This window comes from Haemorhous mexicanus, chromosome Z (assembly GCF_027477595.1).
Source record: "Haemorhous mexicanus isolate bHaeMex1 chromosome Z, bHaeMex1.pri, whole genome shotgun sequence".
NCBI lineage: Eukaryota > Metazoa > Chordata > Aves > Passeriformes > Fringillidae > Haemorhous > Haemorhous mexicanus.
In genome coordinates this window covers 3,336,690-3,364,054 of record NC_082381.1, presented here as the reverse complement: position 1 = coordinate 3,364,054, position 27,365 = coordinate 3,336,690, and the positions used below count along the sequence as shown (strand labels likewise).

At 38.5% G+C, this 27,365-nt stretch overlaps 2 protein-coding genes across 5 annotated transcripts in view; both read left to right on the top strand.

Moving 5' to 3' along the window:
• The window catches only part of MAMDC2 (MAM domain containing 2), a 54,659-nt gene extending 36,117 nt beyond the window's left edge, over positions 1 to 18,542 (top strand). Inside the window, exons 8-14 of one of the 3 annotated variants that reach the window (XM_059874120.1) lie at positions 1,620 to 1,766; positions 2,632 to 2,897; positions 12,560 to 12,653; positions 14,389 to 14,541; positions 16,286 to 16,545; positions 17,102 to 17,186; positions 17,497 to 18,542. In XM_059874120.1, the coding sequence (XP_059730103.1) occupies positions 1,620 to 1,766; positions 2,632 to 2,897; positions 12,560 to 12,653; positions 14,389 to 14,541; positions 16,286 to 16,545; positions 17,102 to 17,186; positions 17,497 to 17,558 (1,067 nt within the window). In that variant the 3' untranslated portion in view covers positions 17,559 to 18,542. Of the gene's footprint in view, positions 1 to 1,619; positions 1,767 to 2,631; positions 2,898 to 12,559; positions 12,654 to 14,388; positions 14,542 to 16,285; positions 16,546 to 17,101; positions 17,187 to 17,496 lie in introns of those variants that run through there. The other 2 variants (XM_059874119.1, XM_059874121.1) reach the window with 2 other exon arrangements.
• A 2,965-nt stretch (positions 18,543 to 21,507) lies between these two features.
• The window catches only part of SMC5 (structural maintenance of chromosomes 5), a 41,425-nt gene continuing 35,567 nt past the window's right edge, over positions 21,508 to 27,365 (top strand). For both annotated transcript variants that reach the window (XM_059836639.1, XM_059836638.1), the window contains exons 1-4: positions 21,508 to 21,664; positions 22,929 to 23,070; positions 24,152 to 24,204; positions 26,346 to 26,508. In XM_059836639.1, the coding sequence (XP_059692622.1) occupies positions 21,564 to 21,664; positions 22,929 to 23,070; positions 24,152 to 24,204; positions 26,346 to 26,508 (459 nt within the window). In that variant the 5' untranslated portion in view covers positions 21,508 to 21,563. The remainder of the gene's footprint in view (positions 21,665 to 22,928; positions 23,071 to 24,151; positions 24,205 to 26,345; positions 26,509 to 27,365) is intronic.

Here is a 27,365-nt window from a genome sequence, read left to right as displayed (position 1 = left end):
AGACAACTTTTATCTGTTGAGAAATGGGATAAATTTTATAGCATTTTCTGCCCCAATGGTTGAAGTTCAAATCTAATCTGAATGGATCAGAATCTGTTCTGAATATGATAGGTTCATCTAGAACTCTGCCTGCTAACTTTGATTTTGAAGATTGGTTTTGTGGTTGTTTTGGGTTTTTTGTTTGAGAAATGAAAGTAAATTATTTGCTTTGTACTTTGTTACATACACCATATACAACATATACTGTTTGATCCTTCAGACTTATCAATTGTTGTCATCTTCAATTCTTCTGAGCAGAGATGTTAAAAAGCAAAAGCTCTCCATTCTCCTTGTATTTGGCCATACCAGTATATATAACAGCACTAAGTTTTTTCTTTATTTTTTTTTTCTGGAAGTTGAGTTCAGCCGAAGTCTTGATGTTAGCCAAGTAGAGGAAAAGGTACCAGAGTAACTTGCTCAGCAAAGGCTGAGTCAGAATATGGGATTAATGCCACATGGTAGTGCTCCACCTGCCTTTTCTTTAACTAGGAAAGCAGAGGTGGGAGGCCATGGCTGCAGGAAGAATTCAGACACGTAGGAGGGCTTAGATTTGGCCTATCTGAGACTGAAAAGACCTCAGGCATCGCTCCAAAGCCACAATTTTTGTTCTACTAGAGCTGATTGCCTGTGTATCTGCCACTGGTGAAAAAGCTCTCTTCACCTCCATGAAGAAAGGTCATATGTGCTGCTGTAGAGTGGTGTACACAATGTCCTGTGTCTTGGCTCCTGGCAAAGCCAAAATTTGCCGGATTGCTTTGGGTTGTGCCTCTCCTTCCCCAAGCACCTTCTATGAGAGACTGGTGAGGCCTTTGAAGAAGTAGAAATGTTTTACTTACTAGCATGGCCCACACAGCAGGGTCACTCTTTTTCAGACTGAGTGAAGCAAGTTCTGACCCATGAATTCCATTCTGCAGGTTTAGAGAGAGCCATCTGCAGGGCTGGGCCGGTCTTAGCTTTGCTTTTAATCAACTTTACTATAAATTGTTCAGCTTTCTTCACTGCAGTGTTAGTACAGTGTGAGGCAAGCTCCAGAGCAAAGTTGCCATGAGGTGGTACAGGAACTAAAAACTATTTTGCTTACCTACTTAGAGCATGCACATACACACATGTTACATGTAACTATATAAAGGATTTTTATTAAGTGCTCTTCAAAAAAAAATACTCAATGTTGATGTTCAGTGCACAACCAGCCAAATGGACACACTCATTTTGTCCTAATAATCTTTTGAATGAAGAAGCAGATGAAAAAAAATGGTCTGAATGTCTTTGTGAATTATCTGTCCTGGAGGAAGAATTTGGTCTTAGTATCTGGAGCTCATTTGTGTTTTAGGGGGGCAATGAAGCAGGGTTTCTACTGGCTCCAGCAAAAAATATACGAATATAGGACCAACTTGCAATAAAAATTTGATAGTTTGATTTCATCATGGCGGTGCACTATATATGTGTAACATCTTTGCACGTGCTTATCTTTGGGAAAGAAAAGCAAGACGAACCAAAGTCTTCTTTGGCATCCTGCTGCATCAAACCTATGTTTATCACACTGTACTCATCCTAACAGAACATATGCATCTTTCTTTTAGGAGCCCCTTTCAATCCTGCCAATGCAGGCTGCAATTTTGAGGAAGATCTGTGTAATTTTTACCAAGATCACAAAGATGGCCCAGGATGGAGCAGAGTGAAAGTGAAGCGCAATGTGTACAGAGCGGGAGATCACACTACTGGATTCGGTGAATCAAAACTGCTTTCTCCTTGAGGAGTCAAACTATATATAAATGTTGTATAAAAGGTTAAGGTTAACCTATTGTATCATTGTTCACTCTGTTAAGTAATATCACTGGCACAATGGTTAGCTTGCCTCAGTGCAACTCTCTGCCATTAAAAATCAGCACTCACAGCTTGGTCCTGTTGAATAGTGAGGCAGGGCCATAAATCAGAGTGTCTTCACTGTACTGCTCTGTAGTTGCTGGAGGGATGAATCCAAAGAAACATGGAAGTAAATGTAATAATAGGTTAATGCATTGTTTTTAGAGAGGAAAAGTGGCCATTTAGCTCTTCTAGGCTTGGGATAGTTGGCTTTTTTCAGGGAAAACATAAATATTGTCTAGTGAAACTACATGGTGGAAAGATTGTAAATAAGTTCTGAAATTCAGACATTTCTTTGCGTAGAGTATTCATGGTTATTTATCATATGCACTAACGTCTCAGTTCTTTTTACTTGGTGCAGGGAATAATAGGCCTTCTGCCCCACCCTCTTTTTTTTTTTTTTTTTTTTTTTTTTTTTTTTTTTTTTTTTTCTCGCAGTGGTAACCCTGAAAAGGCTAGTTTTCCAGTGAGGCCAGCAAGCCAGGGAATTTTTCAGGATAAGTTTGATAAGTGCTTATTTCTGGTAACTTAGCCATGTGCCAGTTTAGCTAGAAGCAGACAGGATGCTTTTGGAAAAAATGGTTATTTCCTGTCAGAGTGTGATAATCTATTTCTTGCCAGTTGGAACTGTTTTTATTACCCAAGTCTGATGCAATAACAGAAGCTGCTTTAATAGGAAATCAGCTGTGCTAATACCATATTAAATACAATAATTATGCTGTCTTGCAGGCTATTATTTGTTGGCAAATACAAAGTTTACATCACAGCCTGGGTACATTGGGCGTCTGTATGGCCCAACCCTGCCAGGAAACTTGCAGTTTTGTCTGCGTTTTTATTATGCCTTATATGGGTTTTTCAAGATGAGTGGCACTCTTGCAGTTTATGTCTTTGAGGAGAATCATGTTGTTCAAGAGAAAATCTGGTCTGTCTTGGACTCTCCAAAGGGAGTTTGGACTCAAGCTGAAATCTCCTTCAAAAAGCCTATGCCTTGCAAGGTAAGACTCTTCAAATTTTCCGAATTCTGAGAGGAAATTTTCCTTGCCTTCTCAGAGTTCTTTGTTATAGGATTAATCCTAAGTGAGCTATACCTGCAAAGTGAATTAGCTGGAGATTTCACCAGAGGAGCTCTAACAAAAGCCATTTGAGTCTTGGTTTCTGAGCATGCTCCACATCCTCTCATTTTTGTTTGCTTGTTTCCTATGTGAGTCATACTATCATTGCACTCAATTGCAGATGTTAATTAGTCCAAAAAGTACTGATAAGTTCTGGTCAAAATGGGGAGCTGATCCTTCTTCCCTGAAATCAACTGCTGGGTTTCAATATGAAACTAGAAGTCAGTGTAAATGAGAGCAATGGACTTGAAGAATTAGCAGTGTCTTGTTAGAGAGGTCATGACGTTATCTCAGCAAATTAATAACACATTGGTACTTGACATCACCTCCTGAGTAAGTCCTTAAGCCATTGTAAATCATCTCCACTCTTTTCTCAAAGACCGACTTTTACACATATTTCTCTAAGTGCTACTTCTGTATTTATCCTGATTTCTGTAACAGATTTTCACTATCAGTGAGTCATCTATGGAGAACCAGATGGATCACTACACATTGACCAGAGTGTGATAATATGTTGAACATTTGAATGGAAGCTTGTCTTGCAACTCTAAGTATTTCTTAATTAAAGACAAGCATCTTAAATATTTTTTCCACCACAAATTAGTTTTTGAAATAACAGTAGTTACTGACCATAAAAGGTCACCAAAAACCAGATGCCTAACTGTGTTGAGAGGCAAATTTATGTTTAAAACTTCAGTCCCAGTTGTTGAGTAGTGTTTTCCATCAGATACCTGATATCTTAAAGTTTCAATGGGTTTTTTTTTTAATGTACTATATCCATGAAACATAACAGAATTTGTAATTCCCTTTCGAGTGTTAGAGAATAAAAAAAGAATTTTATTAGTGCTCAGCTAGTACATACTAGAAAAGTTTCTCATAGTATCATCCCAAGATACTTGCAGAGAAGTTAAAATGGCAAGTTTATAATTTACTTTTGTCATCTCCTTTTGAGGTATTTCTTTATTACTTCTGGAAGGGTTTTGTAGCATAACCAACTGCATGAGTAGTGATGACATCTGAGCATGACTGTTAAGATTGGTTGACAGCCTTGGAGGTGGCAGGTTTTTAGGATCAGACATTTACATGGAAAATTTTCCCAGCATGAATTTGTGAAGAACAATTTTTATTTTCCTGGAAGTTAGGACATGTAAAAAAATTGTGAAGAAGCTTGCCTCACTGCTTCTGAGTTGGAAGATGTGTAGGAGGGGGAGAAAAACTATGCCTGCAGAATGGTTTATTGGCCTCTGCCAATTCTCAAAAACCTTCTCTGGATGCTTCAGGTGTTGTGAAGGTCTTCCTTCCCATGGAAACAAGTCGAAAAATGTTTCTGTTGAAGAGGCATTCCTCAAATATCACAAAATATTGGGAGATTTATTGGGCTTTACATAAGTCAGCATATGTTCAGCAAACCATAATTCAGGCACCCCTTAGCTAAATAACTATGAATTTAATAGGGGTTCAGTTTACAAGGTTTTCCTTAGATAAACAGAAGAAAATGGGTGAAGTTCTGAAACATAATAAATGGAAAAGTACATCAAGGTATGTTTACAGATGGGAAGGTAGCATAAAAAAGATAAATACTGCCAAAGTTAAAGCATGTCTGCTGAAGGATGAAAACCTGGTGTAGTTACAGGCTGTCTGCTCATAATATTTAGAAGTAGGCTCAAATGAAGTTGCACAGTGAACTTGATTCTGGCTTTTTCTTGCAATCTCATCACCAGCTCTTCTACCTTAATACTTTTAAAAGTCTTTTCATGCTTTATTTTGTTTGTTTCTTCTTTTCCAAGGCAACAGAAAGAAAAAAAGTATTACTGTGTGGCACTGTGTAAACACTCAGTTTAGTTATCTGTGAAGATGTGTCTGCCTAGTAGGGAAATAGCTGGCAAAAACCACTCATTTTAGTGTAGGGCAGCTGTGGAGGTGCACCAGAGCATGTTTTGGCAGGTAGAAAGGAGTGGTAGGAACCAGCAAGTAAGGGATTACACTTCTGGCTCTGGAAGGAGACAGTGCTGAGAGACATGACAGAAGCTTGACCTCTCTTGTCCTGTCTCCTGCAACCTGTCCTTGTGTCTCTTGCATCCTCACTGAGGCATCTTTATTTTATCTAACCTGTCCCATAGGCAATGAACTACCCCTCTGCCCCCCACCCCAGTCCTCATCTTACTCTCAGCTCTGGACAGTCAATTTTTTTTTTCCATGTAGTATTATTTATGTTCCATTCTGTTTGCCCTGCTTGTCCCATTTCTTACAAATTTTAATTTGTCAAAAACTAATGACTTGACGGAAAAGATAGCACTGGCATAAAAATCAGACTCTTGACACTTTTTTGCTTCTACTCCAAAGCCTTGGAGTGCTCAAGCTTTTCACAGAATTTTTTTTGTTTAATAGGGGCAAAATAAGCCCTTTTTCCTAGCCTTGTTCTGGGAAATGATGGAACTGTTTTGGATTAAATCTTCCAAAACAAGGTTGTAGGAAGGACCTAGCATGGAAAATCTGAGCTGAGATCATTGTGTCTTGGCAATGTTTAGAAAAGTGAAAACCAGTCTTTCAGCTGAGAGAGGTGGTCTCAAAATAAGATAGGGCTGCCACCTTTCCTCTAATACACACCTAGTGACTGATGTGCCTATTTATTTTTTTATGAGATGTATCATAGGAAGACTTGGATGCTAATAAGTTGTAGGCATGCACAGTAGTTTGGCTGAGCATCTTCTTGGTTACCAGGAGCCACTTTTGGATTGGGTCAGCCCACGTGGAAACAGTAAACAGTCTCCTGGCACTTCCTTAACAGCCCGTCAAGTCAATGGCAATGTGTTCCGAAGTTGAAAATTATTTTTTTAGACAGAAAACAGTTGTTACAAAATAACCAATTACTCACAGCCTTCATCTTTTTTCTACTATGAATACTACTCCCAAAACTTTGAAAAGTATATAAAATTCATCTAATACATTTTAGTTTTGACAGCATATTTGTCTGCATCAGGACAATAAAAAGATGCAGATTTTCACTTCTTGGTTTCTGTAATGGTTTTTGCAAGTTCTTTTTGAATTAGCTAACTGCAGTCTGGCACAAGTTGATGGCTTGAGTTCTGTGAGCAGGAAATATGAAGCTGGCCAGCTGGCTTTAATATGACATTTTGAAAATAAAATGTTTCAAAGGCTAGGCAGGTATGATTCAGCTAAGCAAGTCATAAATGTCTATACCTACATACATATATGTGTGTTTGTGTGCATATATTTATATTTATATTTATATTTATATTTATATTTATATTTATATTTATATTTATATTTATATTTATATTTTGGTGTGTTTGTGTGCACATACTATAAAAACACATGCTGATAATGCTAGTGAGAAGGCAGGGAATTTAAAATCCTGATTTCCTAATTGGTACTTGCAGCACTGTCTCTCCTAGTTGGTGTAAGTACCTATGATCATATATACATGCATTGTATATTGATTTATATTGTGCCCAGGGAATCAGTGTGAGAAGAAAGAAATAATAAAAAAAAACATTCTAATGTTTTTTGACATCAAATCCACTTAAATCCTTCATGGTTTATTGTATAAGCCTCTGGAAGGGCAGCATGAAAACCTAAATCTGAATTATATAGATTATTTTCAGTTGATTGAAATTGATCTTTCATGCCAATTCATGTCAGGAAAATGGAGGAGCTAACTGGAAGAAAATTTCACATATCATTTGCAACCTTGAGAAGCTCACATGAACTGTGAAGCAAGAATGTACATTTTAATTTTTTGTGTGTTTGTGTGTGTGTGAGTAAACACCAGCATGGAAAAATATTTCTCTTACGCAACTTCACAACGAAGTCCAAATACCTAAATTAAAATGAAGGTTTGAGTTCAGTTGGGTCTGCTTTTATCAATTCTGCTCATTTTTGCTAGATTTGGGTTACCATTCTGAAGCTCAGGTATTTGAAAGCAAACATCTTATGTTTTTTATCCATCATGCAAGCTTTTGCAATATTACCTGGTAAAATAGTGCTTGAACCTCCCAAAGAGCTCAAAATCAAATCCTCAGAAAGGTAATTGGCATAACAGTCTATTCTACTATCCTATCTAGCTGTGGCTGCATTTTTCTTTTTTCCTTGCTTAAGTATTCTTTTATTCCTCTTTGATGGCTTTTTCCTCACTCTCTTTACTTGAGTTTGTCTGTTTGCTTTCTCTTATCCTCCATAAGTAATTTTAGTTGCAATTGTGAGAAAGCAAAATCAAATGACTCTGTGTTGCACTTGAGTATTTACATGTTTTAAAACAAAGAAAAGAGAGGACTTTCTCAGAACAGTACTGAGAAACTTTGCTGCAAGATGCTGTGGAGGCCAATAGTAGACATATATTTTAAAAAAGATTTTAAAAAATTATGGAAAATAGACCTCAAAGTGACTGTAACCACAGTGGTCCAGTTGTGACCTCCAGCAAGTTCTTCAGCCTTTTTTGGGTTGGACAAAATATAAAAGCTTTAGTGCTGGTTTGTTTCTTGTACTGTTTTTCCTAAATATCTATCATCACCCTGCTACCTTCCTAGTACTTGATCTGACTGTCTTTGGACCATTCTTCTCACATCATCACCATGGTGATGCTCAATGTTAAATTATTCTAGCATTTATTTCTCTTTGCTGGCAAGAAATCAGTGTTTCCTGCTTGTCCACCAAAGTCATAGGTAAATGACTAAACTAATCTAATGGATAAACAATGAAACCCTAGATCTCTGTGATCAAGTCACTAGTGTGAAAAACACAGTTCTCCAGTCAGGTGCCAGCTGAAGGAGGGCAGACATCCTCATCCTCCTCCTCACCTCTTCCTCGTCCTCATCCTCCTCCTCCTCCTCCTCCTCCTCCTCCTCCTCCTGCTCCTCCTTTGAAAAACTCACACTTGTGTCAAATAAAAGAGTTTTTTGGTACTGTTGCAACAAAACCTTTATCAGTCTTCCCACAATAACGTATGCACCCTAAAGAGGCTGGAATTAGCTGCAGTTTTGTAGAACAGTCCTGTCATTCCTTCCCTTACCTTTTAGAATAAAAATTTCTTGAAGAACAGTCACCAGAAATGCCTAAAATAAAAATGGTTGAGTTAGTTTGGAAAGAGCAGTATAGTGCTGCTAAGTGGGAACCTCAGTTCCTACGGTGCTTGATGCATGGTTATGGAAACAGCTTACTGGAAACTGAAAGAGTTACTCAGGTTAGGAAGCAGTGCCTAAATGGCTTGCATCTGCACAGTTGCTAAGCAAGGTGATATGTTGCATGAAATATTACACATCTCCTTTTGGTATCTCTGATCCTTAATAGACGGGAACTGTTTGATGGGAATGAAGATAGAGCCCTTACAGTAGATTTGTGGAAATCTGTGAGGGTGGTCGGGGACAGATGAGAATGTCAGTGTCCTGTATGTATTTGTGTGCAGGCAGTGTTCTCTACTGGGCTGGGTAATCCAGCAAGAGGAGATGTAGGACAAACAGCCTGTGGCACTAGGTTATTTTGTTAGCTTTATGTTTCTCTTTCATTCTTTGTTTCTTGGACAGGAAAGGTTTTCAAAAATACTTGTTCAACTGTCACAAGCTTACCACCAATGTTATCCAATTATTTATGTAAAAGCTTTCATATTACATTATTTTTCCCACAGAAGCCCGTTTACATGGGAAGAAACTGAACTTGCCTGGCGAGTGCCATTTTAAATCAATCTGTTTTAAATGACAGAAGTTTGCAGATGTTCTTATTTTGGCGTAACAGCTTACTTGAATTCTTGATAAATGAATTTCTGACTGGCCAAAGAAATACAAGCCACTTAAAATCTAGTTTTATTTAAGCTAGCTATGAGTAATTTGGTCTACACTTAAAACATCTGTATTGAAAAGCCCTGAGACAGTCAAAATGGTTTTCCCATCCCCTGTGTGGTCAGTCCCTGGCATACATGCTTATATGTAAACTCTTTTTTTGCATTACTGACTGAAAAGTCAGGCTCCCTGTCTTATGTGAAAAATCTTGACTGCTTCTTCCTGTCAGGTCACACTTTTGTTTCTAGTGTTCAAATTATTTTTTTAATTTTGTAATACTTGTTTCACTGTGAGGAAGTTAAAATAGTAGCTTCTCAGAAAAAAACCCCACCTCAGACTCCCCTATAACTGTTCTTCTTCTTTAGGAAATTGAACTTTAAATGTGTCTAAGTGACAGACTGAGTTTTGTGTCTACATAGATTTACAGTGTATCATTTAAACTAGGAATATTCATTAGGATGGAAAAGATGCAGAGGCATAGCTTGCTGCAGAGGCATAGCTTGCTTTCAAGTCACCAGATTGGGCTGTTTTCATGCTTTTCTTCTGTTTGGCTGATCTGGCTCTAATTGAGCAAGATGTATATGTTCTGGGATAAACAAGGAGGAAAGAAAACACACAGAACATATAGGAATCCAAGGGAACACATAGGGATCTCCCTTTCTCCTGTTCTCCGTCCAGCTCCCACTAAACCTCCTATAGCAAGTTTCCCCATTATCCCTCCTTACCCTGAAGGTACCTTACTGCATGTCCTCCTATTTTTTCTCCTCTAAAAGCAGATTAACTTTATATGTGTGTGAGTTTTAACTCCTTGTAGCTGAGTGCTAGGGATGAGAAGTCCCTTCTACCTCACCCAGTATCTGCAGCACAACCCAATATGATGTCTTGGCAGAAGCTCGCTCAACCAGCTGTTTTCATCTGGCATTGCTCATACCTCATATCATCCAGGATAAGTGCTAAGAAAGGATTATTGATACTTTGAGATTGAAGGCCAGGACCATTGATTAGGCACTGCAAGATAAACAATCCAGCTTCTAAGCTGGGGCAGTGGCTTGGAAGGAAACTAATGCTCTAGCTGTGTCCTGTTATTGGAACAAAAAGAGACATGAGAAATATGTTTTATTTTTCAGTAACACAGGCAACAACTGCTTTCACTGGATAATGTTTTTAATTTAGCATGCAAAATAGCATGTGAGTCCAGGAATCTCTCTTACCTAGCTTGCAATCAGTATGTTGTTCATCTGTCATGCTTTATGACAAGAAAAGCTCAGCACAAAGAATCTTATATTGTCTTCTCCAAGGCATGAGATAAAGTCATAAGATTTTATTTTGGAAAAATTGACCTAGCAAATATTTTAATTCAAAACAAGAACAAATGCAAAGCAACTTGAGATTAGTTCCATTGAGACTGTAGGAAGGATTCAGAGATGACTCTGTGAAAATGAGTAGTTGAGTAAATCCAAGTTGATACAATTTTGGTAGGTAAAGTTCAAATACTCAAACATTTTGCTTTATGACAGAAAAGGATATTGAAAACAGAAGAAGAGTGAATAAATTTGACCTGTGAGTTCTAGTCCATTGCCTAAAACTAAATCAAGAACGTAACAATAAAATAAATTGAGGGGATTGTAACAATTTCAGTAGATTTGCTATAGCCAATACTGAAAACTCCACACTTCCAAGTAGAAGACTTTGTAATTTCATCCCTGAAATTACGGAGTGTGCCCGTGGCAGTGTGTCCCTCAACACCACAAGAATCAAGTGAAGCTTAAGCTACAAATGGCAAAGCTGAACAAGTTTACAAGTGTCACTGAATCAGATTAATCCTTTGGTTGTACTAAGATTACTGGTTCAATGGCCTTTGAGAGACCACAGTTATTGTTGTGATGCTTTTTAAATGTAGGGCTTTCTCCAAGGTCCAGTGGGTAGAACAAATTACCAGTATGGTAATTTGTTCCATACCTTGTATGGAACAAATTACTGCAATCTAAGAATAAAGAACTTAATCCTGCTCTCAATGAGGTTAATACTAAAGCATTGCTTAAAACATGACTCCACAGTGTGGAAATGTTGTTTCACAAATGGGGACTGACTTCACCCTTACATGTGTGGTTTTCTGAAGAATCATGAATTTAGGGCTGTAATATGTCTTTAGTTCATTACAAATGTTCACCAGAATGAATTTATTAAAATTCTGGCGAATGATATTTACCCAATGTCAGTATCTTATCTTACACTTATTTTATGCTTTTTTCCAAGAGATACTACTGTTTTAAAGGACTGCCCCCGTGTCCTGACAATGAACTTATAAAGTATGAAAAAAGTATGAAACAAAGTATGAAAAAGTATGAAAAAATTTTTTCCTGTTAAACCTTGAGGCTAAGATACAGTTCTACAGTGGGAAGAAAAGAACAAAACAAAGTGTGAGGTTTAGGCCACCCTATGTTGAGCAGTTTTGCATTCTGTGCAGGGCACTCCTTAACTCCATACCCGTGGCAGTTTACAAGACAGATAGTCAATAATAATCAGGATTGGTAGCAGTGAATTAAAGAGTCGCAAAAATTGCTCCACCCTGGGCAGCAGAATGCATACGTGCTTCCAAGTTTTTGGTGTAGTTACTGTTATTATAAGCAAATTAGTCAATAAATACTACATAGCAAAACAAACTGGCAAAATACCATGTAAGTACCATAGTGAAGGTGTTGCCAAGCCTGCTAGAAGAGAACATGCTAAATAATGCTCTAACAACTTTTGAATGCCTTTTTGTATCCACATGAAACTTGTCAGTCAGCATTTAACCTCAAATATGCAACTGAGGTGTTGTCCAGAAGATTAAACAGTTAGAAGTGACAGTAATCCATCTGCAATCACTAGAATAGAACTCAACACAAAGGAATTGTTTTGAAAAGGTCCTCCTAAATTATGGTCATAACCCCAGTGGTCAGACAGATGGTTTGGAATAGTTAGGCCAAGAAAACCACCAGCAGTGTTTTCACAAAATAAATCCTAATGTGTCTTCTGTAATTCAAAGAGATCTGTGTCAGCTTTGGAAGAAGGGCAACTGAGAGTCTTAAAGTTCCTTTATATTTTATTTTACTATCTCATGAGTGACTTGTATTTTCCATGGCAGAATTAATGTTTACTCAAATCAATGATCTTGGATGTTTTTATTAATCTTCACAAACTCAAATGAACACTGTGAATTATGCATAACATTTCAAGTCTCCTGCTCTACGATTTCATGGCACTGAGTCATTTATGAATAATCCCATTGTGTGTAGTAGTTCAGTTCATCTCTGTTATTCTTTGCATTTTGCCACAGCTGTTCTTGTCCATCACTCCACATTACTCTTTCAAATTTATTTTTCCATGGATAAAACCTCTAAGTTATGAGGATAAGATAGCTGAAGATATTTCAGCTGTTCATGCTGGATGTTGGGCAAGAAAAAAAACACAACCTCAGTGAGTCATGTTTTCTCAGAAATAAAAAATACTCTAGTAAAATGGGAATTACATAGAGATATACATAATTTGCCTACAAAAGTGAGAAAATATTTTCTTTAGATTGAAAACATACGTTTAGTCCTGACTGGAATCGAAATTTAAGTCATTGGCAGAATGTGCCAAGGCAAAGTGGATCCATTAATCCTGTTCTGTAAATTTCAAAATTATCTGTGCATTTGGAAAAAACAGTTAATATTTCAGACTCTTAACAGTGCCACGTTTTGTACCTGAAACTTCCTTCCTCTATCGCAGGTTGTCTTTGTTAGCTGGTGTAAAAGCTTCTGGGACTGTGGGCTTGTGGCACTGGATGATGTATCCTTGAGCCTGGGAAGCTGCCAGGCTGCTGGTAAGACCATGTGTATTTGTCATCCAACAGCTGCTATCCTTTTGAGTAGAGTTCCTCATACACCTTCATTTTCCAAGCCTATCCTACAGCTGACTTCATCCTATTGTGGTTTCTTGTCTTTTCTTTTTTTCCAATAAGTATTGCATAAATCCTGTTTTTACAAAGTAGCGAACTTCCAGCAAGGAAGTTTCCAGGGGTACTTCCAGCAAGGAAGTACCCCTGGTTTTGCTCACAGGGGTACCAGCTAACTCCTAATAAATTTCAGTTACTCCAGAGAAGTTGTATATAGGTGAAAGGTCCTTTGGGGGCATTAAAATAAACCCATAGTTCAACTGAGTGAAAAGTAGTTTTCAAATGGTCTTTAAGAAGCCAGGAATGGACCCCAAAGCAGTATTTTTCAAAACACAGCATAATTTTTTTTTTTTATGCAAGAAGTACAGTTGTGCAAGGCCAAGACACAGCCTCACCTGAACTGCAGTTCTTTGAGGAAGACAGAGAAAAGCAGTCCAAGACTCCCACTGTAGTGGGAGGAACTGAATGGTTTTCAGTAAAATATTACCCTCTGACATGCACAGGCCAACCACTCTGAACGCACCAAACTCCCTCTTTTGTGGCTTTGTGAGGTTTGACAAGACAACAATTGTATCCTGATTAAAAAAAAAAAAAAAACATTCTCATGAGGCAGGCACAATCTACAATCCTGTTCTTTGGAATAAAGCCATGTCTTTGCAATGGCCCTAATAGCTTTTTAATTACCTCTTTTGATTGGATTTTATGCATTCAGGCTAACAAAACAGAGAGAACTCACATGTATGAAACAAGATGCCATTTTTCTAAACTGTTTTCAGTGGTTGTTTTGCTGTAATTTTTAAGTAACTGGAAAAGGAACCAAAGGTGCAGAACTGGTGTCTGGGTGTATAGTCATGCTATGGCTTGTCTCTGATGGCAGCAAAATAAATGCTTGAAAAATGCCCCAGAGGTATCAAGGCTTCCTCCTCTTCAAAAGGTAGAGGCAGCTCAAAATGTCTACTTCTGAATGACAAATTAAGATTACCTGACAGAAGCTTCCTGACATGCCCCTGAATTTTATCACCTTTTTTATGATCTAACAGGATTGAAATAATGAAAATACTCTAGTAATTGCAGCTCTGTGGTCTGTTGTAGGCTGCAGTAGAGTCTGGTGCCAAAGGAACAGAGGAGAGCTAAATGTGGCATTGATTTCAGTTCACAGAAACTCCAGTCTTTGACAAGGCTCATTTATTATGTATGTTATACATGCTGGGACTTACTAACCTGCTTGGGGTGCCAAAAGAAAATTACATTGGTAATTCTATAACAAAGCCTATAACAGTTATGGAATCATAAAATTGCTAAGGTTAGAAAAGACCTCTAAGACCATTGAATCAAACCATTAAAACCAAAAGACCTCATAAGATCATCTAGTCCAAAACACTATTGTGAAGACTAATAAACTGTTTTAAAGAATCCTAGGACTAATGAATCCTAGTCACTGAGCTAGACTAGGGCACAGATTTTCCCAAAGATGTGAAGAGAATTAAATTAAATTTTATATGACAGTTTGAAGGTAGCTTGTATAAGCTTATGACTATTGCAAGCATTGCCAGGTAGCTGTAATTGATGTCAGCAGGTGAGGAAATGCAATACATTACTTGTGTAATCTCTCCATATATCAGTCTAATTATTTGAGGTTTTAAACTATATTGTCTCCTTACAGATTTGTTGCTGCCCACTCCTGGAGAATGTACTTTTGAAAAAGATGAGTGTGTGTTTACCCAGAAGAAGAGAGGTCGCGGGAGCTGGCACAGGAAGAGGGGCCCAACTCCCACTTCTTACACTGGACCGAAAGGAGACCACACTACTGGGGTAGGTGAGTTAAATTCCATGTTGAACTTTCAGATCACAGATTGACAGTTAATAAAAAATATTTATTAAATATTTTCAATTATAACCCAGAAGATAGAGAAAGCTTTTACTCTTCTATTCAGAAAAGTTACTAATCAAATGAAATAAGCACATTACGCAGGGAACTCATGAGTGATTTTGAGAACATGACATTTTATCTGAGTTATCTCTAAGACATGGGTAATATGGTTGTCATGCCTTTTCCTTAAGAGATAAAGGAAGAGGATGACTGTCCAGATCCCACAGAAAAAGCTCCTTCCAAACTCCCAGTTTATGTAAATATTCCCTGAAACTGACTTTAGACCTATTTTTAGTTAATGTGGATCATTAAGTAGTCTGAGAAGTGAGGCTGATACTTGACCTTAAAACTGAGAGCCTTTTAAGCCTGGTCTGTCAATGATTATTCCTTCGCTCATTTCTGAACAGCATGCTGTGCAAGGGGTTGGGATTCTTCTGTATGAACCACTTTGGGTTCAAACTTAAAAGAAAACATGAAGAATAAAAGAGATCCCACAAGCCCTTTATCTTGAAAATGTGCTCCACAAGCTCAGTAGTGCCAGTTCAAGTATTTAGGACCCCCATTAGCATGAATGCACAGAAAACTGCATCACCACCAACCATAGCCTAAAGTATACCCTCAGATGTACTTGCAGCTGTCTCGGAATTCCAATGAATCAATCTCTATCAGAGTGCAATTCCTGGTTTAACAGCAGGTGTAGTATATTCTTCCTTTGTATTCTTTTTTGTGGCTACGTGTTTCAACAGATATAACCAAGTTTTGAGGGTTCAGGCCATAAATTGGTGGAAGGCAAATTCATGCCCCTCATTCCATTATTTAGACATCACCAGCTGGAGCAAAAAGAAGTGTGTGAGAAGACTGAGAAGCATCCCCACATCCCATCTGCTACATAAAGCAACTGTTCTGTTTTGAGATGTATGCTCTGCCAGAAGACAGTGAACTCAGATAATGCAGGAGCTTTTCATACAGTCCCAATGTTCTCTTTTTGTGGTCTGTCTCTTTACCTGCCTGTCTGTCACCACAAGGCCTGGGGGTGAGATTGCCTTCAGAGGGAGTGGGAATTCCCAAGGATCAGTTAGACAGGCAGAATGCTGAGAGAAGCAACAGCAGTCAGTGGATGCTTGAGAGTCTCTTGTGATACTCAAGAGTCCTATTTTCTGCGCAAACCCCTAGTGAAGACATCCCCTCTAAGCTAGGTTGTAGTTTGGTGGTGAGCAGCAGTCAAGAGAGAATGTGAAAAGGAAGATTACCTACAGCTGTAGATTCATAATTCATACAGGGTATTGGAGAATTCCCAAGCTGGTTTGTACCAAACCTAGTGCAATCCATTTCAAAGACTTTGTTGTTCGCTATGCATAGAAGTTCCTTCAGTTAAAAATCAAAACCTAAAGCTCATATTACAGCATAATAAAATAACTTGCCTTTTTCTCTAAAGACTGAATCATACTATAAACTTGTTAGAAAAACTAGATCATCTCTTGGCTTTATGAATTCAAATCCATCATTATTACAGCACACAATTATTACAGTATCTCAAATATTACAGTTCACAAATGCAGAAAGTCTATGAATCATTATCAAAATAGTTTCAATCATCAGGGGTTTTTTAATATAATGAGTATATTGAGCATAATGAACATTCCAACATAATGTATCCTACTTTGCTAATATTGACTTATATCTTTTTAAGGATACTACATGTATATAGAGGCATCTAACATGGTCTATGGACAGAGAGCATACCTAGTTTCAAGATCACTAAGAGGAACATCTGGAAAACAGTGCCTAACATTTTTCTATCATATGTATGGAGCGGGGACTGGATTATTAAGTGTTTATCTAAAAAAGGAAGGGGATGATGAAGAGATACCTCTTTGGAGGAGGACAGGGGAACAAAGCATCTCATGGCTAAGGGGACTCATAGAATATGAAAGTGATACAAACTACCAGGTAAGAAAAACAAGCAAGAAGCAATCAAACTGGAATACTGATGTACTAGAATCCAAGTTTTCTATTGCTTTTAAAAAAATAATAAATGTTTGAATGTAGATGGCATTGAATGGATACCTGAAGAACATGAAATAATGTAATTTTTTACAAATGAAGTTAGGGAGGGATTTTTTTAAGACATTAATAGGTTGCAAGGAGAAAATAGTTCTGAATTCAAATTTTTTAAAACATATTTAAATGCTATAATTTTTTGTCAGTAGTGGTAGGGCTTTTTCAAGATCATTTGTGTAATTTCTTTTCCTTCAGTTGTCTGTAGCTTTGTCCAGATTTGACCCAGCCACTGAGCTGTGATGAAATGGCAGCTTCGTGTAGCATGGTCTTTCTAAGGGGGCACCAAGGAGAAGGGATGATGCAAAGCCAGAGGTCTGTCTAAGGAGAGGGGAAGGGAGGGGCAGAGGAGGGGGTAAAGGGTGTCCCTTGAATAGGTTGCATGGCTGTTATTTTTTTCAGTCCTTCCACCATTTGGATTAATGAAAATTTGTGTCTTACTTTACAGATTATTTTTGAGGCAATCCGCGGTGTGTCAATAAGAAGTGACACTGCTATTGATGATATTCTGTTCCAGGCAGGACCTTGTTTGGGTAAGTTTCAAGGTACTTTGTAAGAGATACCTGAAATTCACAGTGCTTGTTTGTGGGTGGGTGATATTTCCCTTGAATCTCCATTTGAATTTAATATCAGGCTGCTGGGTTAGTGCAGAACTTTTACCCTCTAATAGGATGTGAGATCATCCTCAGAATCTCAACTAGTAAACTAGTGCTAATAAACTGTTTAAAAACCACATGACAGTACCATTTAAATCCAGCATGCTAATTAAATTCTGCTGTAAGTATTCTTATGTATGACAAAACCAAAAATAATTACAGTATTTCTTCATTCTTTGTATTCCAGAAGTAGAAGAAATTCAGTTCTCATCAGGCTATCCTGACAGCTTAAATGAAATTGAGTATTAAATACAGTCTGCTGAAAGGAATTAAGCACATTGAAGAATTGTATGTGAGAAACTGCACAAACTGCCTGTTTTAAAATATGATTTAAGTAAATACTGGACTGGTTTGAATACACACCAATACATAGGAAGAACTCGGAGCACTCATGTTCCTTACCTTTTCAATGAAATTATTGACTCAGGGCTTCTTAGACCATAATTTTTAATATTATTTCCTCTTTTGCATGAGGTATCAGTTATTACATAAAGGCTTCCCATTTTGCACAGATAATTAATTTTTAATTTTTTAACATTTCTGGTATATAAGTAAAAAGAGGAAATTGAAGTTGCACAATTGAAGTCCAATAATGTGTTATCTTAAATCTGCATTCAGTGAATGTTTTGTGTTGGGGATAGAATGGATTTTTGTTAAGAAAATGATAAATGTTTTGAAATAACGAAGAAAATAGTGTTAGCTACTAGAATTCCTACAGGTTAAGTGCAATTATTCTCAATGACAAATCTCTCTGGGAAACTTAATACTCTGCTGGCAATTTTTTGTGATAGTGTATTATTTTACTCTAACAAATATATTTGTCAATAACAAACTCACTTCTAGTGTTCAGTATAATTCAGCATAAGATGCTGGCCTGTGGAATTATATTAAATGAAACCCTTTAAAGCCATATGTTTTCTGGGATGAGAGTCTTGGTTTTGGGGTTTTTTTAATTAAATAAGTTTGTACACTCACTGAGAATGCACTTACACTTAGCCCAACTACAGATGTCTTGCATTTATATTAATAGGAAATTGAATTCACCTCTTGTTTTTTTTTAAGGTTTTATGTATTTGTGTGTAAGGTTTCTTTTTTAATTTACTATAACTTCCTAATAAAATGTAAGTTTGAGTATCATATTGCTCTGCTCTAGAATTTGTACTAATCAGTGTAAGGAGAAAGAACTGAACCTAATAAAGTAGCCTGAATTCATTATTTTCAACATGAATAGAATGAATTGTGTGGATGACATCATGTAAGAAGGCTGACAAAAAGTAATTTGAACTGCTGCAGGAAGCTATGTGGTGAGTGGTAGAAATTATTCTTACAGCCACCATATCCTGGTCCTTTCAGAACAAAGAATATGCTTTTCCTAACAGCCTGTAAGGATCAACAGTACCTGGAATTGTTGTGGTGTGAGGCAATATCCTGTCCCTCAGCTGTGCCAACTTCTTCCTTCCCTTCCCCCTGCTCCCTTGCCCTCTTCCTATTTTTATTCCAATATGGGATGATCTAGGCCCTTGCATCTTTTGTAAATTTTCATTTTGGTGGCAGAAACAATTGAAGAGATTGTTCAGTGTAATACATTTAATACTCATAAATTTATTTAACCACACAGATTGAAGCCATTTTTTGTTTTCTAGAGACTGAGGAAGAGCCAAAAGGAATTGATATCTTATCTGCCTCTCCTAGGTACCTACAGTCTCCCTAGTCAGCTGCTTATGAACACATCATTCTTGGTATTATTCAAAAATGAAAGCAAACAGAAATAATGGAGTGTTTCCTATGCATCAACACAATTTTACAGTTCTCTAAAGTGCATGTTTTGTTATCAATATTCAGCTCAAATTATCTAAGCAGAAAACAAGTGAAGATGAAGTGGTTCAAATAATCAGACTTGGTGGTTCTCTGTATGTAAATTAAATGAAGCATGAAGTACAACTGTTAGGCTCTGTCTCTAAAGATTTATATAACTCCGCCTCACTCCATCAAAGGAATCAGATGTAGGCTGATAAAAGCCTAAATGAAGGACTCAGACCTGTTCTCCACTGAGTGATTTCTAGGGACCTCACTGCTACAGTGATTTTATCAGTATTACTGAACTATGTACTTATCCACGATGTGTGAGGCATTGCCCTGATGAGGGGAGGGGAAGGGAAGCAAAAGAAAAGTGGAGGAAAAAAACTCACCAAAAAAACCAAACCAAAGAAACACCTAAGTTCTTCCTTAAGTAGTGAATATCACCTTTCCAATCATTTTTGTGGCAGGAATTAAAGTACAGAAGGAAAATTTGAAAGGTGCCTGATGAGTGCCAGTTCATAGAATAGGAAATTCAGAGACTACTGAAAGAATGGCTACAAAACATTTGAAAACTGGGTATGGTGCATTAAGCTTTCTCCACTAGCAAACTTCAGTTTTATGGTGAGATAAAAAAATATTCTATCAGCTCTGTCCAAATGGGAAACTCCTCATACAATAATTTCTGTCCTGGACCCATATTTATTTAGTATTTTTCCTTTTCTTCACTGCTGCAGTAGCTGTACCAGTACCACAGTGGGGCAAAGAGCAGTTCTTTTGAGACTTGCCATACCAGGCCTGTTCAATGTCTGAAAATGCTTCAAAAGCTACTGAAAACCTTACAAGTAATTGCTTTGATCCCATTTATGTCACAATCTGTAAAATGGAAATTAAAAAACCTTGAAAAGCAGCTATAATGCCCCAAGCGGTAATGGGCTTGTATTTGATTGCCATAAATGTAGCTTTGTGCTGGACTGGAACCCAGCTTGTCCTGAGATCAGTGTAAAGCCCTTTTATTGACTTCCTGTTCAATACTGTCCTTATGTTTAATATTGGTTTTATTCTATAAATATTGTCCCATTAGTTTTCATTTTAGCAATATCCTTATTAATTTCCAAAAAGAGGGGCAAATTCAGATCTCATTTAGAAATTTCTCCCTCATTTCTCATTTCTCACCAACAGAAATCCAGAATAACAACTGTTATAAAATGTCACTGTTATTCTGTCTTTGTAAAGTAAATGAAATGGTATTCTGACTGTGGTGTCACACCAAAATAAACCTAATATAAACTTCACTTTACAATCATGAAAATTAACAAAGACAGCTCAACAAGCACTAAAAGACCTGGCATTTTATCCACCTGGATGTGAGCAGAGCTTGCCAGTGTGACTGCCCTCACTCAGGAGACCCACCACTCCAAAGGAGCAGCGGCAAAGCCTAGAGAGAGAGAACACTCCACTTGCAAAGTGACGGACACACTCAGTCCTGTTCTATCTCTCATGTTTTGAGAGAGAAAACCTGACTGTCATCCCACCTCAAAGAAAAGAGGAGCTGTCTGTTGTGGTGCATTCCCCAGCCACACTCCTCGGTCTGGCCATTTGGGAATTCTCCTGAGGCCTCAGCCTTGATTCCTGGCTCCTGGGCTCACCCTTGAGCTGAACAGAAACACCTGGGAACTTCTCGTCTGACAGGCAGTCTTGGAGTGTTATTTACCTGAATCTTAGAATCACAGAATTGCAAGGGTTGGAAGGGAGCTCTGGAGATAAGCTATTCCAACCCGCCCTGCCAAGGCAGGATCACCTACAGCAGGACACAGGAATGTGTGTCCACGTGGGGCCGGAATGCCTCCAGAGAGGGAGACTCCACAACCTCCAGGGGAAGCCTGTTACAGTGCTCTGCCCCCCTCAATGTAAAGAAGTTCTTCTCGTGTTGAGGAAAGCTCTTGAGCTTCACTTTATGGCCGTTGCTCCTCATCCTGTCGCAGAACATCACTGAAAAGAGTCGAGCAACCTTCTCTTGGCAACAGCCTTTCAGAGAGTTTTATGCATCAATGAGAGATTCCCTCTCAGTCTTCTCCAAACTAAACGCGCCCAGCTGCTCGTAACGTCGTGAGCATACGCAGGGAACGCGGCGGCGAACGGGCGGCGGAACGCGGGGCTCAGTGCCGCCCCAGACCGGCCCCACGCAGGGAACGCGGCGGCGAACGGCCCGCACGGGCGGCAGAACGCGGGGCTGGTGCCGCCCCCGGCCAGCCCCACGCAGGACTCAGCCACTGCTGCCGCCCCAGCAACAAGGGCGGGAGCACCCCGCCCAGCCCCGCCAGCCAATGGGCTCCGGCGCTCCCGACCAATGAGGAGCTTTAGGGCGGCTCAGTCCCGCCCTCTCAGGCAATCGGGTCGAGCGCGCGGCGCGGGCTCGGCCCCAAGGGGGAAGGAGGGGTGGCCTGGGGGGGAAGCATGGCGGCGGCGCGGGAAAAGGGGAAAGCTGTGAAGCGTACTGAGTCCAAGTCCTCCTTTGTACCGGGCTCCATCGTCAGGATCTTAATGAAAAACTTTCTGTAAGTGAGCGGGGGGCGTTTCTTCCCCCTTGAGAGGCCGCGGCCTGCTCCTTCCGCCCCGCCGTAGAGGGGCCTTAGCAGCGGAGCGGGGTCGCGCGGGTACCGAGGGCTGGAGGAGGAAGTACGGGAGGCGGTATTCCAGGGAAGGTGGTGTCTTACTTGGCGTGGGGAGCTGGGAGACACTGCTCTGTGGGTTACGAGTCCCAGGGGCTGTCAGCGCAGTGTCGCTTCCCTGGCAGCGCGTTCCCCGGTGCTGGCCAGCCTTGCCCAGAGGCGATGGCTCCTGTCGGCCATGCAGCCTCTGCGTGCTCTGTGCCTCTGAGGCAGGTGGCTGCCAAGCACTGGAGAAGGGGAGACTGCAGAAGGTGCTCGTCGGGCAGTGACGATAGGCTTTGAGATCCATTAGGAGGAAGTGTCTGTGGTCTTTGCACATGTTTTTTCCACCTGCTGTGTACTGCAAATACCATGGTTTTTGGATGCATTTGGACCAGCAGAAGTTGTCGCACCATTTTCTTACGGGTCCATGCTAGCCTTGGAAATGTTCAGTAGTGTAGTGCATGAGTCAGCTGTTAGGTGTTGATTGAAACCTCAGTGATAGTAGTTCAGTCCTCTTTAAGGGTTCATATACCTTCTCTTCCACAAGTACATGATTTATAATATTGCATTGCCATCGACTGCTATGTACTCCCCCTTTTGTGGTAGTGTTTCAGCTCTCTGTGTTTGGCACATTTCAGGAATAGAGTGATTCATCAAATGATTCTTTATAAATTTTGGGTGTTAGCTTGATACGAGTTTGCATGGGTGAGTTTGGTCTCTTCCCATAGTTACTGTTGCAGTAGACATTCTGGATGCACATGATGAAAGATGTCTAATGCAGTTAGAAAAAAAAAACGAACACTAGAGATGAGCAGAAAGCTGCTGCATGATCCGTTTTCTGTCTTCTTTTTGATGCATAAAATAAAATGAGACCCTAGTAAGTTTATTTAAAAAGTTGCTGGATTTTATTCTTCATAGTCACTGATTTTCAGGAAAGTTTTGGTGAGTACTCTGGCTGGTGGGAATGTCTTTCCTGGTGTTTTACTGAAATGTTAGTTTTCACTCTTGAGACTTTCTTACAAAATGGTGTTTCACGATTGAGTCTAGGTGAGGTAATTGTATCTTTTCTTTAATAAAGTAATGAAATGTTTCTAAGCAAATTCTTTTTTTTTTTCTTTTTAATGGTAATATAGTGGTTTAAAATTCAAAAACTTACTGTGCTTTCCAGGACATACACTGTCTGTGAAGTACATCCAGGGCCCAACCTGAACGTGGTTGTAGGTGCTAATGGCACAGGCAAGTCAAGCATTGTTTGTGCCATCTGCCTGGGACTGGCTGGAAAACCTTCTTTCTTAGGGCGAGCTGATAAGGTAATTATGAGCTTTTGTAATTTTCATAGTTACTCTGAATTGCTTTCAGAGCGCTGTCTAGCAGAGGATAGGGGGAAAGACTCTTCTTTGATTTGCTTTACTTTTATAAAAAGTAAGGCATCTGAATTGAAGAGTAACCTGGTCCAGAGACAAAGGGGAGTTATTTTAACTAACTACTTGCTGTCTTGTATAAATTATGAAATTAAAACACCTAAATTGTAGGGCAGTCTGAGTCAGCTAGAGATTTTATTTGAAGATGGCTAAGTTTCCACAGTGGGGTAGAAAAATGCCACTTAATGGCCTAAACATTTGATGAGAAGTTACCAACTAAAGGAGAAATAGACAAAGTCTAAAATAAATTCCAAAATACACAGTACCTCTAGAAATAACCTACTCACTAATGTGTTTTGAAAATTCAGCTGAAAGCATAGAGGCACTGATCTTTGATTTAAATGAGATTTGGATTGCTGTACTCTTATTTTCACTTTTTACTGTCAAGATATGCCTTGACACTGTAGTAGGAAGTTAATATCTTGACATTTTCAATTTTTTTGCTTTCTTGGATATTCTTGTTGGGTGCAATTTCTCTGAGTAGGTTTGGAGCAATGAATCTGGGTGCCTGAATGATTACATATACTCTCTTGAACCTGCTCAGTCATAAGCAAATGAGAATATGGGAATTGCCTGCATGACAGTATTGTTGGTATTTCTCTTTACTTCTCATGATGTATTTTCATACTATTAGAGTTGTCAGTTCTAGTACAGGTACTCAGCAGTGTCTTTTCACTTGTCTTTTTACCCAAATTCATGGGAACTTCTTCCTGTCTGTGGATCTGCTGATTATAATTTGTTCACTTTTGGAGGCTGAAGTTGATCAGAAGTTCTTAACTTGTAGAGGAGGTTCTAATGCTGATGATGGAGGATAGTAGTGTCTTCCTTTATTTTAGTTAGTGCTTCATTTTGCTTTTAATTGTGAGTTTTCAATAAAATACATTGTTAAGTAGCTCCATTATACAAATGTGTATTCTTGTAAGATAATACATTTTATTTTGCAATAACAACTTGTAAATTAATTTTGTAGATCGGTCTGTTTGTGAAGCAGGGGTGCATGAAAGGCACAGTGGAAATTGAACTGTAAGTAGTAAAACTATTTCCTCATGCGCTTTTAATTGGATCATTTCCCCACACAATCATTCACAAACTTGTGAGAAAAAAATTTGTTGTGCAGAGGTCTGTCTTTAAGCTTAATTTGTCCTTTTTTAATCCCCACAGGCTTCAGAACATAAAGTTGTATAATTATCACACAAGAAATAAGCAGTGGTGGCTGCTCTTGATCTCACTTTCTGAAGCATTTCACCTTGTCTTGATGTACAAAAAATGCATAGAAAAAGATAGTTCTATATAGTATGTTTAGCCTTTGATTACATTTGATTACATTTAAGTGACTATGATTTAGTCACTACTGCCATCACTACCTGGCCATTGGAATTCTTTTCATTAAAGAAAAAAGACAAAAGTCTTAAGTTTTAAAACAGATTGATCTGCCTTCACTTTCTTATACTGATGCTGCTGGTAGGAGGAGCTTGCATGCATTCTCACTGAAAGCATCACATATGGATAGAAAAGAAGTAAAATAAAAGATCTGACTAATTCCACGTAACGCAGTCTTGTAGGTAAGCTGTTGCAAAACAGAGCAACTGGAAATCTTTTGGACTTAAAATTCCATTAGTAGCTTATGCATAGGGCAATACTACATGCATCTTTTTTTGTAGATGCTATGACACAGTTGATTTTAATACACCTTAGCCTAGTCTGTTGGCCTGAATGAAAGAGAAAATAGAGATAGTCACCTGATTCATAGGCTGTGTTAATTTCCATAACAATTGGCCACCGTGATGAGAATTTTAGAGAAAATTTATTTTCTCTAAAAAGATAATTTTACTGAGGGGAAAAAAGATACCGCAGCGGGCCTTGGAAAAATTTTTGTCTGTCTGTTTTTGTTATTGTGGGAATGATCAAGTAAGACCTTCTTTAGGGATTGGCCAGGCAATATGTTCAGGAGATAGGATGTCTTTCAGGTAGATGGTGTGGTTGTTTTAACATAAATATATTTAAATGTTTCTTGAAATTCTGGAGAGAATCTTGCAATGTGTGAAGACTTAGCATTTCATAGCTCGTTAGACCTAGCATGTCATGGTTGCAGTGTAGTTGAGTCCTTTGTCCACCTGGTAGAAAGTGTTTAAATAGAACATCTAGGTTGGGAGACCAATGATGCAGAAGATAGCTTTTTTGACAGGAACTAAAAATTGAAGTTCTGTAAGCATGTGTTGCCTTTGTTGAATTTGGCACTTGAAATTTAGCTAAACCCAAGTTATGATAGTAAAATGATGTTATTTTAGTGAAAGAAGAGAGTATGGCTTTGTAGGTCTTTGGAAGGAAGTCTCATAAATTAAAATAAGGTGATGCAGGAAGTAGTACTTCAGTAATCAAGAAACAGGATCATATCCCTGTGGCGCATAGTCCAAACACCAGCAGCAGATGCATACTCACTTCTGCATTGAACTTCATTCTTAAGTGTCCTGAGGTACATGGCCACTCTGCAGGTCTATATTCTCCATCCTTAAGAGTGTGCTTAACAGACACTAGGCAATTTTTAAGTTAAAATGGTAAACCAAAATTCCAGGAGTTTGACTTAGTTGTTATTGCTGCATCTTGACCAGACTAAATTTTTGAAAATAGGTATGGAGCTAGAAAACTAAATAAAAATGAATGTATCTTCTGTGGTTTTTAAAAGCAGAAAATGAAAATAAGTTTTTTTGTGTTGTATGCTATTTTTTTCTCTAATTGAGTATATATGCACAGCTTACTTATGTGTTTCTGTGTACTAATACTTAAACATGTACTGTACCTCCTTCACATCAATTTTAAAACTTACTAAATGTCACACAGATTATACTTTTATAGAAACTGTTCATATTTTTAGCAACTTCAAAGTATTTCTTACATTCGGCATGAGCATCTCATTTATATAAGTAACTTCTGAGTTAAGATTTGCAGATATTCTTGATGTTTCCTATGTGAGTTTTGTTCATCACTGAAGTACTGGATGTTTTCTGAATCATGAAAACAACAATCTCATGCTACTGTACAGTTAATTTAGATTAAATATTTAGCTGTTTATAAATTCTAACAATACTTTGATACTGGGTAACCTTTGAAGGTGTAACACTTTTCAGGTGTTCTTGAAAGTGTAAACACTTCTTTCTATTAATCAGGTGTAAGTCACCAGAGAATATTTTTATCACACGTGAGATTCATGTGATGAACAACACATCAGTGTGGTTTCTCAATGGAAAACCAGCAACCCTGAAAGCAGTAGAAGAACAAATTGCAGAGTTTAACATCCAGGTGGACAATTTGTGCCAGTTTCTTCCTCAGGTATGAATCAATTTTGAAAGACAGTAGGTGCAGATGGAGTGCTGTGCTTTGAGAAGATTTTGTTGCTGGTTAGCTTTAGCAGCACTTTGCCTAGTTCAGTGGGACAGCACAAAGAAAAAGAGGATTGAGGCAGTGAAAGGAAAGAGGAGCTGTGTGACCTTTAAAGCTCACTAATAGGACAATTTTGTACCTGTTGACTCTGAAAGGAAAGATGCTGATGTTCCCTGTCTTCGTGTTGAAGTAGCAGCACTTGCTAATACAGCCTTTCTGGTAATGTCAGTGGTTTGTTGAGCATAGGGGCTGAAAGATGTATACGATTGAATTATGTAAGAGTAAAACCATCCTAATGGAAGGTAAGTTTTAAAGGAGAGAGATTAAAGAATACTACTGGCAGTTTCTGTATTTGAATGCATGTTCAAGCAGGTCAGGATTCCTGTGTAGAGAGCTAAGTTGCCTCACACTGCACCTTAAAGTTGTGACAGGTTCCTTCCCAGTTCATTTGGATCATCAGGAATGGTAGTGAAAAGAACCCTTATCAGAGCCTAGCTATGGGGTTATTGTTGAATTCAAGAAGACATGCAGAAGAGCATTAAAGTTTAGAAAGCTAATACTGCAGAAATAAAAATATGCCAGGTGGCGTATCTTTCATTTTCACCTACATACAGTACTTGTTTGGAGCTTCGAGCATACTCTGATAAAACACCTTTGTGTTTAAAAGGACTTTTTCTCTTTAGTACGTAAATGTCAGTTCAGTCAGTGTTGATAGTTCTGGTTTATTTGTTCTCTTCCAGTGTATCAACAGCAAGCACACTTCTTGCATCAGTCTCAGTTTTGAGCTCCTCTGCTCAACAGAGTAT